This window comes from Aquila chrysaetos, chromosome Z (genome assembly GCF_900496995.4).
Source record: "Aquila chrysaetos chrysaetos chromosome Z, bAquChr1.4, whole genome shotgun sequence".
In the NCBI taxonomy this organism is placed as follows: domain Eukaryota; kingdom Metazoa; phylum Chordata; class Aves; order Accipitriformes; family Accipitridae; genus Aquila; species Aquila chrysaetos.
The window spans coordinates 63488236-63508458 of NC_044030.1; the positions used below are offsets into that span (position 1 = coordinate 63488236).

The following is a 20223-nucleotide window of genomic DNA, read 5'->3' on the forward strand; positions in this document are numbered from 1 at the left end:
TTGAAATTCAAACTGAGCTGACTAGCAGTGATTACCCACATGATGTTCTTCTGCAGTCTTCTCACTCGGTAAGTACTTTCTCAGACAGCAGAATAAAACAGCTGGTTATATCATCATTTGTTCTTTTTGTTTATGTCATACAATTTTGAAGTTTTACTAGAACTAATATCAAAGACAAATAATCATTCTCACAATGCAACTTCTGTTCACAGAACATACGAGAGGACACAGCCAATGCTGATTTCAAAATACTTATAGCAAGTATCTTCCAAAATATTTTTGTTATTCAACATGCATCTATCAAATTTTTCACCGAAAGTCAGAATTTGATCACGTAATTATTGCGCTTGCAAACTAAGTTATCCCTAGACCCCAATCTGCTGCTCAGAGATCACTACTCCCTTGCCTCAGCAGCTCACCATTAAATTACCCTAGCATTTTCCCTCTGCTCTCGCTATATGCTTTGCTGCTTCTGTGCACATAGAAACACTGCAAACACCACAAACTGCCAATTCAAGAGGTAATGCAGGATAGAAGGACAGAACCAACAGAAACAGAGCAGTTCAGTGAAAAAGGGCACAAGCAGAAAAGGCTGCTCAGGGAAGCGGACTGTCACATGGGAAGAACAAGAACAGTAGGTTAGCCAGTTTGTCAGACCTCCATCCCATTACTCTTTTTTGCCTCATTTTGTCAATTCACTATTCAAGTTTTAGTAGTGAACTGATGAGGTCTTTTCTACTGCTACTTCTTTGTAGAGATTCAATTATTTTAACACCTCAGCACCTGCCTTCATATCACTAGCAATCCATTAGCCATGAGATCTGGTCCTCTAACATGTAGGCTGAACCTCATGTGCTATAAAAGAATTATCTGCAGGTACACAAATATTTTAAATATTTAACATTTCATATAAAATATTCTACTGCAAAAACATTTTTTAATTTAGGCAAAACACGAAGGCACCCAGATACTTGATTTTCTTCGCTTTCTCCAAGAATCATGTGATTCCCCCAACCTGGAATTCTGCAACATTCCTACAGGAAAACGACTTGACCCTAGAGGCTCATTTCATTTTGCTTCTTCCTTGAGGCCTAATCTGATCACAATTTTGATAAAGAATTACTTAAGATTATTTTTCATTCTTGACCCTGTCCTGTCCTTGCCTAAGTAACCAAAACAAAACTCCAGCAGGGCATAGCACACCCAGAGCATTGTGGAGAAGCATGATACCTGGTGAAGCGTGAGTCAGGTGCTAATTTACATTACTTAATGTCATGGTTTAAGCCCAGCCAGTAACAAAGCATCACAAAGCTGCTTGATCACTCCTCCCCGCCACTGGCCCCAGTGAGATGAGGAGAAAATACAAAGAAAAGCTCGTGGGTCAAGACAAGGACAGGGAGGGACCACTCACTACTTATGGTCACGGGCAAAAAAGACACTCAACTTGGGGAAAAAACTACCAATCAAATCAAAACAAGGATAATGAGAAGTAAAACCAAACCTTATAACACCTTCCCTTCCCCCCCCCCCCCCCCCCCCCCTTTCTGGCTCAGCTCCACTCCCAATTTTCTCTACCTCCTCCCCACCAGCAGCGCAGGGGGACAGGGAATGGGGGTTGTGGTCAGTTCATCACACCTTGTCTCTGCCGCTCCTTCCTCCTCAGGGGGAGGACTCCTCACTCATCCCCTGCCCCACCGTGGGGTCTCTCCCACAGAAGACAGTTCTCCACGAACTTCTCCAGTGTGGGTCCTTTGCATGGGCTGCAGTCCTTCAGTCACAGAACATTCCAGCGCGGGCTTTCCCACAGAGTCACGGCCATCTTGGGGGGCATCCCCCTGCTCCGGGGTGGGGCCCTCCCCGGGCTGCAGGTGGGCATCTGCTCCCCCGCTCCCCTCCATGGGCTGGGGGGGACAGCCTGCCGTCTCACCACGGGCTGCAGGGGCATCCCCTCCTGCCCCGCTCCTCCTCCCCCTCCTTCCTCACTGACCTCGCTGTCTGCAGAGCAGTTCTATCACATCCCACTGCCCTCCTCTGCTGCAGGTTTCCCTTCCTAAATATTTTCTCCCAGAGGTGCTACCGCCATTGCTGATGGGCTTGGCCTCGGCCAGAGGCAGGTCCGACTTGGAGCCGGGGAAGCTTCTAGCAGCTTCTCACAGGAGCCACCCCTCCAGCCCCTCCCCCACTACCAAAAAACCCCGCCACACAAACCCAAAACACCTAGACACCACAGCACTTACAGAACAACAGATAAATACCACGTTACAAAATTAAGCTTTAAAACCTGAACACCTCATTATCTGGACATCAATCTTCCAGGTAGCCATATTACTTCAAGAAATTTTGTGATGTTCTGGGCCTTGTAAACATATCTAGGTGATTAAAGAATATAATGGACAATGCTGGATGAACATATATGCCATTAATATAACAAAGAATAGTTTTAAAATACACAAAAATGTCATCACTATCTGACTTTTGCATGTTTACATAAAGACTGTGTGTGCATGCACACACACAAACAGATGAGCATGAATTTACCTGTAACGAGGTTTCACAAAGCTTTAAAATATCCTCAAGCAGTGTATTCATCTTTCACTGAAGAGAGACATGATGAATTACATTTAAAAAGATAGTTCCTTTCTCTTCCACGTGATGTGATAAATCGTAAAGAGAGGATGTCACTGTGTAAAACCCACACATATGCCAGTAAAACATGAGTCAAGAGACAACATGCAGAGATATGTAACAATATTAATATTATTATACAAATGAAGCAGGGATGCAAATGTGCATGTGAAAGCACCAAAAGAAACAATGCAACAAGATTAAACAGAATGGCCTATTCTGATAGCCATGGACACAACTAACATCCATAAAATACCAAGGGATGTGTTGTCAACATCAAAATCAGGCCTGTGCTCTCCACAGCATAAAGGACTTGTCTGCAGAAGACCCTGTGCTGAAAGCAGGAAGATGGCAACAAGGCTACACAGCACACTGCACGTGCCATTATCCTTCTCATTAGCTCAATACAACTTTAAAACAAGGAAACACAGACAATGGGCAGCAGACTTGTGTAAAATTTATGGAGGCTGAAGTAAGCAGGACTGCGAGGGAAAAGGATCGTGCTATGGTAACTGTTGGCTCCTAAAGCACACAAAAAACATGTCCAAAAATGAGCTTTTCATTGTCAATCACAAGGAACCCAAGAGATGCGATAAGGACCCAACAGCTCATGGCCCTTGTCCCCCATGTCATACACAAGTGACCAGCCCAGACACATAGACTTTGTGAGTATTTGAATTCCTTGTTCAGAATTTGCATCAAAATCTTGTCATGGTTTGTCTCAATAAAACATACATTAAGTACATTTAGAGTTCATTAACAGATCTCAAAAAAAGTTGTCAATGGAGGAATCTCCTTTGTACAAAGAGTTTTTGGGGTTTTTTTTATGAGTTTGTAAAATTTTATCATCTGGCTTGATGCTATTCAGCATTTTCATCAATGATAAGGAAATGAGATTTAAAGCCACTGCAGAAAGGTCAAAGGTGAAACATTGAATAAATGATAAATATTGAGGACAACAAGGTTATCCCATACAAAGTGACCTGGATCTCTTGGTAATTTGTGCTTTTTTAAACAAAAATGCATTTTAATGACAAATGCAATGTTAGGCATCTAGAAACTTAAAGAGGGTCTGCTGCACTTAGGAAGCCACCAAGAAAAATAACGTAGGGGTGCTTTAGAAGACATTGTTTTCCCAGTGTGTTGCTGTGACAAAAGGTGCCAATAGAAACAGTAACACAGAGCTGTAAAAAGGAGACAGGGATTTTTGTATCTACTCGTAGCAAGAGCAAAACACCACAAAACTAGACTTGCAGGAAAAAAAAATCCCCTCAGTGACAGCAGTAGAAAACCCCTGAAAGTTAAGGACTTGAATCTACTTAGTTTGTCAGAAAGACAGAAATATGTTTATTGAGCACCATACAGTATACTGACTACAGTACACTGCCACCAGGGAGAAAACCAGCTAAATGAGCATGTTCTCGCTTAACGCAGAAGCGCATACAGAAACAGTGCTAGTAACACTTAACACTAAAGCATACATATCTTAAGAATCAAACATGGGCTACGGAGAGTATCCATCTGAGCACAATCCACCCATATTAGAATTGAGAGATTCATTACCTGGCAACAATAATTAATCTACTTCATTTTTCAAATTTAAGATAATGGTAATCTCCCAAATAATTTAAAACGAAAAAGTGACTAGTTTTCTTTTCACGATTAATGCTTTGTTATTTATTGCAAAGGTCTAAGATTATTATATTGGACACAATCATTTGAAAGTCCGAAGTGGAGATTCAGCTTACTTTAAACTCAGATGAAGCTGAAGAAAATGAGTGGATAAAATGGAAATGAAAATTAAATGTAAGAAAAAAATAGCCAGTTCTACTCTCAGGGCTCTAAAGTGTAAGACCCTCTCAACCTTACCCACAGCTTCCACTCTTTCCAGAAAAGCCCTCTGTCTTTGACATACAGTTTAACAGTACTGTGTTACTTGCTGATATCAGAACAGTTATTCTTGACTGTGACACCAAAAAAGCCTTTTTTTTTTTTTTTTTGCTACAATGCCTGAAAAACCCTAAACATGGATGCAACTAACCCAACAGAAGAAAGTTACTCTTTTTTAGATATAATTTACGTCAGCAAACTAAGTCTATTGCTCGAACACACAGGCAAAGAGTGATGAAAGCATCTGATGCATACGTAATGGAAGCGCAACTTTAGGAATAGGTAGATTCACAGCTAAGCAAAGCTGTACCCACAGTAAAGACTGCACCACCCAAGCTATCCAAATCTGGATACAAAAAGGGCTAGCTCCTGCCAGTCCTGGCCCACAAGTCTTCTTGCTTACCTATTTTGCACCCTCCACTTCCTGCCAAAGGTGGAAGACACTACAAAGACATGCGACAAGGACTTTCCTGAGGGCAACCTTGCCCCACATCCCTGGTCCAGATACACTGAATTCCTTAAACTGCCATCAGAGCATTCTATCAGCACACACTAATTTGTAGTAAAAATTCCTGCCAACAGAAGATACATGAGCCACAGCTATAGAGGCAGACACTCTAAAGAACAAACTGATCTAAATCTCTGTATTTTCAGTGTAACAATGGTACTTATCAAAACACTCACCTCAGGTCAACTTGTTTACTTCACCTCTACACAAATATAAACAGCAATAGCAGCGAAGTATATACAGAAGAGAGCTACAGCAATACAAATTTCCAGTTCAACACTGTTTCATAGCATGAGGAACTCATTGCTCAGATTTAGGTGTAACTGCTCATGTGTGCTCTGCAGAAAGTTCTCTCATAAGTATTAGTTTCTCTCCTGTAATAATTTTAACGGGATATTGCACATTATTGTAACTTAAGGTGCTCAGTTTCTCTCAGTGAACACCAGATTGCAGAGGCCGTGCACTTTCAAAGAAAAAAAATCCAAACAAGCCCTAAAACTTGCATAAACAGAGAAACAGTTTTTATTTTAATTAGGAATACAAATTTTCAGTAACTTGAGTATCTCAAGACTGCATTTTGAATAGCTTTTATAATTAACATGGAAAATATTTCTCCAAAATCTAGTATTTTTATAGTGATCTGTCTAAAATTGTTTAGATAATATTTTCCAAAACTAATCACTATTTTCCAGCACTTAAATGAAGTTTCTGTCTTCAGCTATAATGAATCAAATTTGAATTTCTGTGCTTCGCAAATGATGTACCACAACACGAGCACTTTCAGCACAATAATGCACTTCTGCAAAAATACATTCAATGAAGAAAGCTGCAAAGCTGCATGTATAAGCATGGACACAGGTCCTGAAACATATCCACGTAAGACAATGGAAGTAACAATCTTTCTTACATGTTTTGGTGTGTTTGGAGGCTTTTGTTTGTGCTATTTTTCAATTCTTCAGTCACTCTAAATTAATTTCCTTGACTGTCTTTGACAGTTGTGTCCTTCAAGCCACAAAGAAGCCTACGCAATTAGAGAGATAAAACTCAGAGGTGGCTGTTGGGAGAGAATTAGGCTTGTACAATCAATGTATTTCAATTTTGAGGTTTCCTTTGGGTGCTCTGGCATCCAATCTCAACACTTTTCCTTATCACAGATCACCTATATACATAGACAATTTTTTTATAGATATATCTATCTGTAAACATACATATATACATGCATACAGAAACTGTCGAATTCCAGTTTTGTCCACCTACTTTTTTTTGTTTTAAGTATGGCTGGCATGATTTCATAATTCCATTCCACTCAATTTCTCATTCCCACTTTTTCCCTGGGGTTAACTGATAGTCCATATTTGTCATTGATAAAAACTTTCTTACAAAACTGTTATTAACTGTCTTGAAACTTATTTAATTAAGCCCCTAAGCAAGCAGTAGTTTTAACTACTGTTTCTCTTGAATTCTTGGCTGGTCACACTCTTATGTTGCTGTTATCCAGGATATCAGCTGCTTCACTGTAATGCATAAATGAATTTTATGAAAATTCAGTGACCAACTTTGACATTTCCACAGGTGCAAGTAGATTATATAATTGCTGCTACTAAACTAGAGTCCATATTTTATAATTACTGAAATTAGTTTCAGAAATGTCAAGAGAAGGACAGATGCAGCAAAAATGAATACATAAAAGTTATCTAGCTCTGCATTAAACTGAAATTGACAGATTAAACAAAAGAAAAAGGAAAGAGAACTGATTTTGTCTGGAAAGGTCAGGTATTTTACTTGTAGGGCAGGTGCTTTACCCACTGAAGCTCTAAAGAAAGGAGGAACCTCCTCTACCTACCTGCTTACTTCTTTTTAAGTATTACTGTTTCTGAAGGCTCCTCTCCACCTCACAGAAGCCTGTTGTTAATTCATTTTCAGAAGAAGGGGATTTTAAACCAGGGTGTAGCTACTTAAAGCTGAGGGTAATTTTCGTGCCACAGCCTTTGAGTTCATGCCCTGTCTCTCTGTAGTTCTCATTTTGCTATACTCTGTGGGTATGGGAAGGAAACAAAAGAGGATAAGGACATTGATGCCTAAAATGCAGGCTGGAATTCAGTGGAAACTCACCTGGTTAACGCACAACATACACTGAGAGATCTTCTCTGGCTACCTACTCCAGCTAGATACACTCTGAACGTGTAAAGGATAGGGATTTTTAGATGCAGTCAGGCATTCTCTGGTTCATCAGAGGATCTGCATGCTTCATACACCGACATTAGCAACACTTAACTGATCAAATTAAATCTGTATTTCTGGGTCTGGCTTAACATTAGGCACCAATGTCTCCCTTGATGTTTGGAAGTTTTGGGTGAAAATAATCAATAAAAATATCTTAACAACATATAAATAATCCATCCCTGTAGTGGCAGTGTGCAGAAATACACTTCAATATTATTTTCTGATAGAGTTGCAAGTGGGATAGTAACAGCCATGCAGGATTACAATCATGTTAAGTTTACATAAAGTCAGTTTTGCTGCTGGAGACAGCCCTAGAGAAAGCTCCAAGACATTCATTCTGCCTTCATGCCACCAGACCCTGCTGAGAGCAAGGCATTTGTGCAGCTGGACAGTCAGACACACCAAAGAACCTGCATTAAGCTAGCTGCAACCTGGATCAGTTCTGCCTGTGTCCACACAAGCACTTGCGCCAGCACAGCCAGGGGGTGCTCTGAGGATGGAAAAGCTCACTTCTTTCTCAACCAGAAGCCCTTATCTCAGTTTATGCCAACTATGCTAAATTTAACTTCAACCTTCTAACGTTTTTTTGTCTCCAATTCATTCTTTAGGAGTTGCTGTATAACAACTATGTAAAATCAGAATTGGCTTTAGTTGTAGGATGCCCACAGAAAGCTTAACTTCTTTCATGAGATCCAAAATGAGGCCCCACAGCCACAGACAATGTAGGGAAGAGTGCAAAAGTCAAGCCCTCTCCCTCTCCAAGTTTCCTTCACTTTATGTCCTCTATCCCCTCTCACCATTCCCCCTAAAGCACATAACATTCCCCATGCCTCCTTTCCCAACCCCTATAGATTGTTTCTTGATTTCTGCCACCACCATGGCCTTAATCTTTAGTCTTCTATTTCAAAACCAAGAAACAGTTTCATACTACCCTGCCCCTTACATCAGCTGAATCTCGTGTAACAAAAGGCAGGGAAGCTGCTGGTTTCCAGAGAAGTCTCTGTATTTGGACTAAGCAATGGTAACATAAATACGTCAGTGAAAATAGAGGGCATGTTTTTTAAGGGAAGCCAGTTGGGCTTTTAGGTTGACGGCCACAGAGCTAAATCAAAAGGTCAGCTACTAGGTGGAGTAACTCCACATACGGCAAGAACGTATGTGCCCAATGGCACAATCAGGGTACCCCTGGCAGACGAATGGCAGATGAGGTTCAACAAGTAAACAAGCATTGCTAACTTGAGGCAGGTAACACACTGTGTTGGAATGGATGCCACTGCTCATTAACTTGGAATAACAGCTACTGCACAGGTAGACTCCTCTGCTTATGGTTTTGCTGGCAGTAAGTCAGCATCACCCTCTTTCACTGCATATCTGATCAACTTAATAAAAGAAACACGAGTACCACTTCTGGCATCAAGTTAAGCACATAGTTAAGCAAGTCCAAGAGCTCTGATTGGTTCAGCAGAATAGGTAGGGAAAGGCTGGTATTCCGATTCAGTCAAACACCACTTGTTTTCAAATGATCTAGAGCAGATAGCTCTACTGCTAGAAATTAGCATGCTCCTGAATGTGGTTCAGCTCTTGTTTAAGGTTAAACCACGACAGTCCTTTTTGGCACCCAAGGTGGGACACGAAGGGTTGAGATAATGACAAACCTGATCAGAGCTTGTTAAAACAAGCATACTCAGTAACCTTCCTGCCAAATACCCACCTTTCCATATAACCCTATCATATATACCATATCCCATCCCATTGAGACATAATCAGCAGCCTCCTTTACGTTGTCAGAGAAGAAGTATTTAAAAATTATCTGCACATATGCAGAAAACAACCCTGTATGGTCAAGCTGGTAGCCTGTCTAAAATAGATATAAAAACCAATGCAACACATATAAAAGAAAGCTTAAATATTTTGCACACTAGCCCTTTGAAACATACACATGGCAAACCATAAGCAAGACACCTTTCCTCATGCATCCCTCTTTCCTCTCCTCCTCTGATTGTATCATATAAGAGAATAAGAGATCATTTCAAAGAAGGGGGGTGGAGCAGAGGAATCAGTACCAGTCATTCATCAACCCAAACCTCGCTTTCCAAGCTTCTCTACTTGACCACCCCTGAACCAGCTCTCCCTGGCCTGCTTAAAGCTGCGTCTTTGGCATGCCATTGGCTCTGAAGCTCCAGAAGACAAAGTGGCATGCCTGCCTGAAGCCATTCAGGACCTCTAGATGCTTATGGCAATAAAAACATAGGACCTCTCACATTTTGAAATTCAGTCTTCATGTCAACATGCATTTGACGTGCAAATAGAGCAGCCAACATGGCACACACACACAACCCCTGATGCTACAGCCCTTGCTAACCTCACCACTATGAGCCCTGTTAACTAAGATAGCAGTATTAAAAATATTTTAAAATACCATCTGCAGAATCCTAAGCACTTTAATAACTAGATATGACTATGCTGACAAGGGGCTATTCCTTTACTATACTTTATTAAAGTCTTAGCAACATTACAGAATATGCACTTACATCTCAGTGATCGACTATAAAAACATGTATACGAATGCAATTGGGGTGATTGCTTTGCAACTGTTTTTCAAACTTGGAGAAAAATATCTAGCAACTTTCAATGTCAAACATCATAGCAAGAATAAGCAAGGTCATGGCTATGGGCAAAGAAAGAGCCTCAAGAGCCACTTACTGCTCTGGCTGCAGTCAACAGGAGTTTAGCCATTAACTTCAACAGAGGGAGTCTTTTGCCCATACAACAGTTTCAGGTTAATATAAAGCAGCAAGTGCACCAAAAGAAGGCATCAAAAATAAATTCCCCTCAAGTGTTTTTCTCTCTATCATTGCAATAATCAAATACTTGATGTGAAATTAGTTTTATATTTTCTTGACTCTTCTTAAAAATTGGTTTCCTCACTATTTAGTATAAGATTTTTCATGTGTCAGAACATAAAACAAGAAAGTCTTTTCCAAGTCAGCAAATGTCCTATGATGTACAGACTTCTGGTATGCCATGTAAGTCAGAACAACAGAGCACTTAACAGCACTTTCCCTGCAATTACAGTTTCAGTTATTCACATACCTAACCTTACTATCACCAAAAGATACACAGCACTATCAAGTTGAAAACAAGTACAGAAAAATAAAACCAAATAACTGGCCTTTTGTGCAAGGGCTTAGGGTTTTATTCACGTGTTGTCACATTACCACAAGCTTATCCAAGTACAGTGATAGCCTTATAGTCCTAAGGTATTTTTTGAAAGAAAGTAGTAATTGAACAGAGTTTGTTTGTTAAGATATTCTGCCATGTTCTTATCCCAATACTTTCTCAATAAATTACTAATGAAGAACAAGAAATTAAACAGATACAAATAAAAATACAAGCTTTAAAACCAAACAGCTCAAAAACATGAGGAAAACAAAGCCAAGGTACAGAAATATGAGCAAAGCACAACTAAGTCACACATAATCTGAGTTCGTATTACTCTAACTCTGTAACAATTTATACAAGAATATACACTCTTTACTTCCAGTAATCAAAATAGTAGCTTAACAACCCTATAAATTTAGTTGAACTCACCTACCCTTTTTTCCTACCTTTTCATCCACAGGTCTGATCACAGAATTTCATAAGGAAACAGTTTTATTTACATGTCAAGTTTCAATTATATCATTCATGAAGAAACCAAATTTCTTTCTTGATTTTTAACAAGAGAAATCTTCAATACAAAACAAAAGTTTCAATATAAGAACTTCTTGTCACTTTGGAAATCCCTCATAATAGCTCCTCTAGAAGAGGGGGATGGGCATAAAAAAGGTCACTGCACAACCCATAGGTTTTCATTTACAATCTTAGTTTCTTTATATGTATTTTGAGGCAGGTCAGCTGCCACATTTAACCTTCATTTTAACTGCCCTGAAAAGAAGACTAGGCTACTCAAAAACTGTCAAAACTACATACTATATTGTGAGCACAATAGAAAAAACTTCATCTACTTACAAACTTCCTCTCCTTGGAAGGCTCAACTCCTTCTGCAACAGAAAAAAGTTACACTATATTAGGAATAAAACATTTTAAACGGAAGTGGCCTTTTTAAGACAAGTACTGTAATCCTCCCATCCAACCAGTAGCAGGGAGATAGAAGTGGGGTATTTGGACTACAATAAATAATACAGATTTTACATGCACCATTTTTTACTTGTTGCCTTCCGTGCTTATTTGAAATATTAACATTAGCAATGGGAAAAGTCTAGGCCTTTTTGTAGCAGCAATATTAAAATATTTCAAACAACAGAGGGATGTTTTAGAAAAGCCTTACAGTCAGAGCTATCATGCATTGCTAACAGTATTAAAATTTGCAAGAGCCAGTGACAAAGACATGCTAAGTGCAAGTAGATTATCTTCCATTGTATAAATCACAGAACAGCTGAGGCTGGAAGGGACCTCTGGAGATCCTCTGGTTCAACCTGCTCAAAGCAGGACCAATTACAGCAGGTTACTCAAGACCACATCCAGTTGGGTTTTGAACATCTGCAAAGATGGACACTCCACAACCTCTCTGGGCAATCTGTTCCAGTGTTCAACTACCCTCACTTTTTTCCAGTTCTCACATGAACTTATATTCTGAATGCTACATTAGTTAAGTCTTCTTTGCAGTCATGTCCACCAGGGAATACCACCTGTGTTTAAACAAAGGGACAACTTGTCTGACATGGAGAATACACAGACAGATATACATAAAGTTGAAGAGCATCACAAAAGACAAGGTTACATATGAGAATGATTCCAGTTATGTGGATGGATGTCTTTAGTCACTCAATTGCAGTATTTTATGTTTACTTTCAACGTCCACATGAAAGGCTGTTTTAAAGTATGTAACAGACACTCAGTTTCCATTCTAGAAGTTATCAAAGGGCATAATGACAAAATTCTGTTCAAAAAGTAAATATATATTTATATACACACATGTATGCTGTGTATGTGTGCACATGTGTCTATTTCATATAGCACATAAAGTTACAGGTATTGACCAGAAAATGCACATGAAAATACAATTGAATGGATAAAAATAGTTCAGCCAGGCACCTTAGAAAAGCCCATAAGGGAATGAATAATTACGTATTCTTTACAGACTTTTAAATGGTGTGCAGTAAATAAAGCCCAGGCTGCTAACTCAATGATAAGGATTAAAATATCAAGTAGCTGCTCCATTCCTGAGCACCACCCATCCTGTTCACTGAATGAGGCAGGAAAAAATAGTGTGAAACAATGTAATTAGAGATCATAACGCAAAGGCATAGGAGAGCAGAATTAGGGGCCTTGGTAACAAATTCTGGCACTTCCTAGGAAGTTCCAGCAACTGTTCAGAATTTGCAATTTAAAACAACACCTTTTAGCATAACATGCGCTTACATACAAAAGAAGTTACACCTGCATACAATGTTGCATTATGAAGCTGAGTAATTCCCCTAAATTTAAAATGTCACATTCATCATGAACAAAATGTAACTGCAATTTAGAACCCACGTACTTCCCTTTGTATGTTTTTTTTCTTTAATATTTACAATGCCATTGTGTTCTATTTCTAACATAAAACTTTACTTGTAATTCTAGGCACTGTCACACTGTAGCAGACAATGCCTGTGGAAAAACTGCCAAAATGTATGAGCAAGAATCATACTTGGTTTTGCATCCCATTTAACAGAGATGCAATATGTACTTCAAATCTTTTTCTTACGATTCAGGTAATTTGTTTCTTTTTTTTCTTTTTTTTTAAATCAGAGTGTTTTGGTTATAGATTATCATTATAACAGCACAGCAGATGACAGAGAGTGCCTTCTGTAGACACCTGAAGTCACATTAATCTCTTGGCCTATTTTCATGCATGCCATCCTGAAGCACTACTGACTACAGAATAAGAGATGATTCACTGTAACAACTTGCTGGTAAGTATGTTAAGAACTGCCAAGGTATCCCCATACAAAGTAAGAAATGAACCAAAACCTCAGGTATGTAATTTATAGAGGAAGATTTACAAAACGTTGCAAATAAAGCATTTGTAAGGCTTGATTTTAAAACAGTATACACAGAAACAAACAAAACGAGGAATGAAATAAAACAAATATCCTTTCTGAATAATATCTATAACCTCATTTTTCCTATATATCACAGCACTGATGTTAAAATGCAAGGTCACTTCTCTCATGCCTCTCCAGCTTGAGTATCTCCAAGACAAAAAAAAAAAAACCAAAACTTAGTAAATTGAAGCTTGTTTTTTCTGTCTTGGATTAGGCAGAATTTTTACACTCCTACATGATTTTTTAGTGTCACTTAGAACTCACCTGCCCCAAAGATTTTTGCACAGCCTGAAGAAAGTATGAGATTATCAGCTATGTCAATACAGACTTTCTTACTCCAGACAAGGCTCACCAGCTAGCTTTGTAATAGTACAGAGCTCCATGTACTCCAATAGTACAGTAGCAGAGCTCCACGGCTGGGTCTACACAAAGCAGGTGGGAAAAGTGTAAACAAGCTCTACATGGTTTATATAAGTTTATATAAGTTTTATAACAAGCTCTATATAAGCCTATAGCTTAGAGAAATTGCTTATCTCCTATGTACCTAAAAATCATCTGTACCATTCCAAAGCTAAAGATGCCATTTTTACTCTGCTTCTCCCAGCTGTTTTACTCACAGCCACTGAAAACAGGGAAGCACTGAATGATACCATACCAAAAATCACTCAGCTCTTCAGACTTGCAACCCTCCAGCTCAGATCTGTTACATTGCAAATGACCTGTAATGACTTCAGAGTTTTCTGCTATTACACTGCGTCCTTTCTGAAAGCCTCAACAAAACAGACTCAAAAGACCAGCTGTCCTAGTTCCGCTGCACAGCATCCAACACATATTGACTGCTGAAGGTAAAAACTTCATGGCGTCAAGACTTTCAGATCATGTACTTAGCAGGCAAGCCCCTGGAGTATTAAAAAGAGAAAAAGATGCCTTCACCACCACTCTGCATGGTTCTCAGGCACCAGCTCTGCCCCAGAGGACAACACTACGCTCTTTGCCCTTGCCCTACATGGAATCCTCCTCTGGCCAGTTTGAGTTGGGCTGGTTTTAGGGCTGTCTCATCCCACTGCAACAGCACAAAGAACACTTAATGGACCAGAGACTCTTGCCCTTGAAGCCCTTTGTGTCTCAAAAACCATGGTCTGAAGACATAATAAACCTTGCCTAAGGTTTAAGACATCTGTGCAAGCTGTGCCAAATTGCTGTGATGTTGCATTAAGACCCATGTGTACTAAATTTAATTGCAGCTATCACTAATCGGTTCAAACTCCACACTCTGTGCATTTTGCTATAAATAACATGGTTTTACAAGCACAGATGCTTTTTTATTATTTCAGTAATTATGCTTCTTCCTCTGGTCCTACACATCTATAAGACACTTCAGTATGGAAAAGTTCAGTCAATGCACCAGAGTGCAGATATTCAGCCTCATAAAAAAACCACACTGACCGAAAAAGCACACTGAACTTTATTATGGGTCAAAGTCTTCACCCCACTAACTAGAAACATGTTTTAAATAACAGAACCATATAAAAAGGTTTAAGCAACAGAGGTGACTTAGAAAACACTAACTTCATCTCATTTCTTGTAAATATTACCAGCAAATTACAAAAAAATTTAAAATATTGAATTTTCTCCCTTATATAGGAGGAAGAAAAGATACCATTAACTTATTGCTTGTTGCTGGGTTCAATTTTAAAGAATCAATAAAAAGCTGACACATCCATAAGCTGCTAAAGACGCATCTAATGTTGTCAATACGGGTTAATTTTAGAACCACAGTAAATTTGCTTCACCTTCCAACAACAATTGTGATGTTCAAATATTCAAAAAGTCTTATCTTTCACAGTTTTCAGTTGTCCATGAAGTAGCCTAAAAAAATGAACTGTTTCAAGACAAATTTCAGCAATGCTTTCTTCAGCTGCAGAAGTGTTCAGTCTGAGATTAATAAGAGACTTTTTTACATCATTGCTCTACTCACCCATTATAGGCTGTAAGGATCTGAGAGCTTTCTGGTAAAGTGTGTTAGATCTTAATACACTGCATTAAGAATAGGTTAACATTGCAACATCAACACTGCATTAGTAACAGTAGGAAGAAAAAAAAAAATCAGCACACAATTCACCTTCTTATAATCACTGACAGCAAGAGTAACTGCTTTGAAGGATAAACTGCAATGATTTTCTTCTTAAGCAATTACTATGGGTTTTGCTGAAGAAAAGCTGGGGGATGACAGCAGATCTTGCATTTGGATATGGGAATAAGGAAAAAAAGCAGGGCAAGTAACATAGTATAGGATTGTTTTGATCTATCAGGGAAAGGGGTTGCACTGTGCAAGAGGATTTTACAAGCTAATCTTGACCTCTTTATAAGATTAATGTATCAAGCCATTGTATCAATCCATTCTAAATACCTTCTAAGCGGGGCAGTGGCAGGTTATGCTTTTTATTTGATTGCTTCCAACTTCGCCAACATTCAGTTCTTCAGATTCACAGCACACATTACCGAGGGGCTCAGTGTGGAGACAGATCAATCACCTCAAATGCTGAGTGTTAGTGTCTCACACCAAATGTGTCTCTCCTGCTGTAATGTTGTCTCCCTGTCAGAACTGTCCTTTGTTTTTGCAACTTACAATATTTCCTGGTTCCAAGAATAGTAAGCCTCTGCCTCAGAAATGGTTTTCTGTTAACGCTAGGGTTGAATTTTAGGAGTGGCTATTGACTTTAAAATTTCCAGCTTAAGACAGGATTAACCGATTTTCAAAAAGGTGCAGAAAGGTGCTCAGCTCTTTCTTTGTCAGTCAAGGTGTTCTCACTCAGATCTGATTTCTTACAAATCAGTTATAACTATAAAATTTTTCTCCCTTCCAGATGACCCAAGTGACTTTGTGTTTGGACCACCTCTTTCTCAGCAATCCTAGTCTGAACTGGCTTCTCCAAGATGCAATTCTATATTCACTTTTCTCAGGAAAACTGTACTGATACCTTCTTCACTGGTAACATAAGTCCCAGTCAAGATCACTGTCTTTCCACACTGGCTGCCAAGAAGCTTGGCATTATTAATGCCTTACGGTAAAGTCTGATGTTCTGCCTTTCAGCTGAAGGCTTTCATATTCTTTCTAGTCATCCAGACACAGCCACCAGTTCACCAGGGTTTTTGCTTAGTGGGTACCTTCATCAATTAGGTCAAAGGTCATCTCTTCACAAGCATTTTCATGAACAAAAATCGCCACTTCTGCATGGGCAAGCTCTGGAAGGTAGTCACTGCTACTCAGGGAACACTCCATTCACAGTTCTCTCATGTCACCTGCAGAACACTCCTTGGCACAGAACACAGGGCTTCTTTTAAATATTTTTAACTGTGCATTTCAACGTACAAAGATGTTATTCTGCATGGTAACTTACCATCCTCACATCCCTAAACACTAAAAAAAACGTTGGAAATAATAATGAACTTGAAGTCACAACTTGGCAACAGCTACCGCAGATTTTAACAGGGGATATACTGTAAAAGTAAAGAGGCACTTAAGCTCAGATGTAACCAGAAAAGGTCACATTTTGTCTAATTCAATATTCTGTGTTCTATACAATTCATTTTTATCTCCTCAGTTAACTTCCCTGCTTTTGTTACAGGCAGTGCTGACTGTATCTTTCAAAGTAGAAACATATCTGTCCGTCAGCTCTACGGGTTCTGAAATGTGATGTAAAAGGAATACCCAGGTGCCTACTTAAAGCTAGGCGTTATCAATTTAAATGCAAATTAACTGGATCAAAAAGAATGCCTAACAGGCTACATATAAAAAACATACAATAAAAAGAAATCGATTGCTTTATCATGTATAATACAGAAGAAATTTAAATAATCTATTTGTATTTTCCTGAAGATGAACCAGACACAACATTAAGATTTATAACAGACTAGACTCAACTAAGTAAACAGCAGTTAAGTATGTTTTACTTTGCCTAGTATTCTTCTTCAAAACTCTCTAATAGCATTAAAAAACACCAATCTCTATGGAAGAAGGTGAAATATTTCAGTGATTCCATGCATTAACAGTAAGGATTTTCCTACAAACCACACTATAGTCTGAAGTCTTTCCAATTATGGGATCAGCAATAACATCAACCAAAAGAACTTGCTCAGAAATAATTACACTAAGAGATACAATACAAATGACACTCAACTAAATTTTGAAATAAATTAACAGAAATCAAAGAACAACTCCTACACCAGAATGCATAGGTTGTAAGTAGCTTTTTTTTTTTTACGTAGACAAAATACCACAATGGTTTCTTCAGAGACAGTAGTAAAATTCTAAATTAATGCCTGGTAGTCAAAAATACTCTCTGAAAAGAGAGGATACTACAGGAGTCAGTCACTGGAAGAAGTTTTGAGTATAATCTCTTTATTTACCTTGGAAAGACAAAAAAAAATAATCAAATTGACTTGGCTGGGGGGGGGGAAGAAACAAAATAATCAAAAGTGCTACAAACATACTCTTTATGGGAATAAAATCCACCAACACAGAAAATGAGAGGGAAAAATCCCAATTTAAAAAAAAAAAAGTCCTTATTGGCATGTCTAATCTATACCACCTGAATCCATGAATACTCAATGCTTTGGGGACATACAAACCAACAAAAAACCCTCACCAAATACTCTATCAGTAACCTACTGGTCAAATGAGAAAGAGTAATGCAGTTAAGAATTATTCAGACTATGCTTTATAACATTATCTCTGCTATATCTCAAGTTTTCAGCCAAAAGCAGCAATGGCAGAACACATAAACTCCACTTCCTTACAATAATGCTTATTTGGAAAGTAGCTACTATAATTAAAGGTGAAAACTCCCATAATAAGAAGCACAAACCCTTTTGAAAGAGAGCAATTTGCTGCCAACATTAACTCAGAAAATCTTTGTATTCTTTTTCTACTGGTCTGATCTTTACTTCTTTCAAATACTTCCTATTAAAATACCGTAGAAAAATACTACTTTAGGTTTTGTTTGTTGCCTACCATGTTACATTCTTAGCTCAACTTTTTAAAAATCAATAAATAACCATGTTTCTTTAACAAAAAAGTGTGAACATTCTGAATGAACTTTCCACCTCAAAGTACACAAAATCATTTCATCTAACACAGTGTTAGAAAATCCATGCTCCATTCTGACTTGCTGTCGTACAGTCTATTTCACCCCTTGGCAAAGTACCACATCACCACATGACTAATGGAGAAAATGCATGCACTGCAAAGTGTTTCAAACACCAACACTAAACAGATTCCAGCTACCAAGTTCACACGAATAGTCCCACCTTTAGAGTTTAAGAGTGCTATAAAAGGAGAAGGGAAAAAAAAAAAAAAAATCACACAAGACATAAATGCCAGCTGCCAGTACAACTGTTCAGCTGAACAAATATAAACAATAATACAGCTTACCAGAATTGGAAAACCCTGAATCCACTTCAGCTAAAGCCAAGGATTTCTCTAGGTTCTGTTTCATTCTCTAGGTTCTTTCATCAAACAGAAAGCAGTGGTTTTTTATAGGGGCATACCTACACAGGATTTTGCCTACTATTAAAAAGCAAAAGAAAAAAGCAACACCACAGCACACAGCGGCCAGCTTTGGCACTTCTTGACAATACTGTTACTGCAGACCGTTACGGCCACAGTAATCTAGTTGCCTTCCTTTTCCCAGCTGCAGACCATGTTTTGTATTATACAATGTTTCGTATTACACAGTAAGTATGTTCAGCAGCTGCTGCTAAACTTTGTTGAAATCGGTAACTAGAAGACAAAATGATTAAGCCTGCCTTCAGCAGAAGGAGACTTGCCTACATTTAGGCTTTGATTGCAACGGTTTTTGTTAGTCCTTTTGCACAGGATAGAAGGGGCTAAAAAAAGTTCAAATATATTTATTCTTTTTTCCAGGACTGATTACCACTAGCAAAACACAGGCCTTGCTCTACCTTGACACATTCACAATCATCAGATGGAAGAGACTATGTATGCTGAAAGGGAAAAATACACTGGAACAAAGTTCTAAGCCATGTTAACTTGAGGAATTGAGTCACAAGAGTCTCGCCAAGGCACTCTTGTGCCCATAATGCCCACTCTAGGACTCACAGAGCTCAGCTCTGCAGCTGCTCTTCACACACAAGGGTAAAGAAAAGATTTTAGGCAGGCAAGGATCGAAGGGTGCAAATAACTCACTTTTCCCCCCAGACAAAATCACATGGAACAGCAGTGGCAAAACACTACCTTTTTGCTTTCAGCAGACAACAGAAATATCTCTTTTGCAGAAAAAGGCTAATTTATATTTGCTCTGTTAATGATTGCAGATCTTCTGCCCCTTATGAAATTAAAGGCCTTAAAATTAGAGATTTTGCTTAATGTTGACATTTTAATCAGTATTTATAAATTCAAATTTGATTGGTTCAGCTGACCCCTCAGCTTACTGATAATATACTCCACTGATGTGGAAGAAAGGTTCCAGTTCTAGGGCAAGGGTCACACTGGAAAAATTGAGACTCTTTGGAGACCAGCAAGGTAAATATTAACCCCATTTATGAAAAAAGCTTAGTCAAAATGAACACTTTATTTTTTTACTTCAAAACTGCAGTCACATGTTTCTTTCACAAGCTGAAATTCGATTATTTCCTACAGGGCTTTAAATGCCCTGAAAATTTTCAAAGATCCACACTAGCATCTGCCACTCCCAAAATTCTAGCATAGGGAGCCACATTCTCATGATCTTTTGTCTTTGTCACTATTATAAACCTAAACATTGCTCTTCATCAGCCTTCTCAACATGTTTCCTACCTTGTCTCTTTCTTTGCCATGCTTGCTGCTGAACTGCAAAAGGCTACTGTCACTATTCCTCTTCCTATACG

At 38.7% G+C, this 20223-nt stretch overlaps 1 protein-coding gene across 10 annotated transcripts in view; it reads right to left on the minus strand.

Moving 5' to 3' along the window:
• MAST4 (microtubule associated serine/threonine kinase family member 4) overlaps positions 1–20223 on the minus strand; it is a 313563-nt gene that overhangs the window by 159306 nt on the left and 134034 nt on the right. For all 10 annotated transcript variants that reach the window (XM_041120871.1, XM_030004201.2, XM_041120872.1 and 7 more), the window contains one exon: positions 11258–11289. In XM_041120871.1, the coding sequence (XP_040976805.1) occupies positions 11258–11289 (32 nt within the window). The remainder of the gene's footprint in view (positions 1–11257; positions 11290–20223) is intronic.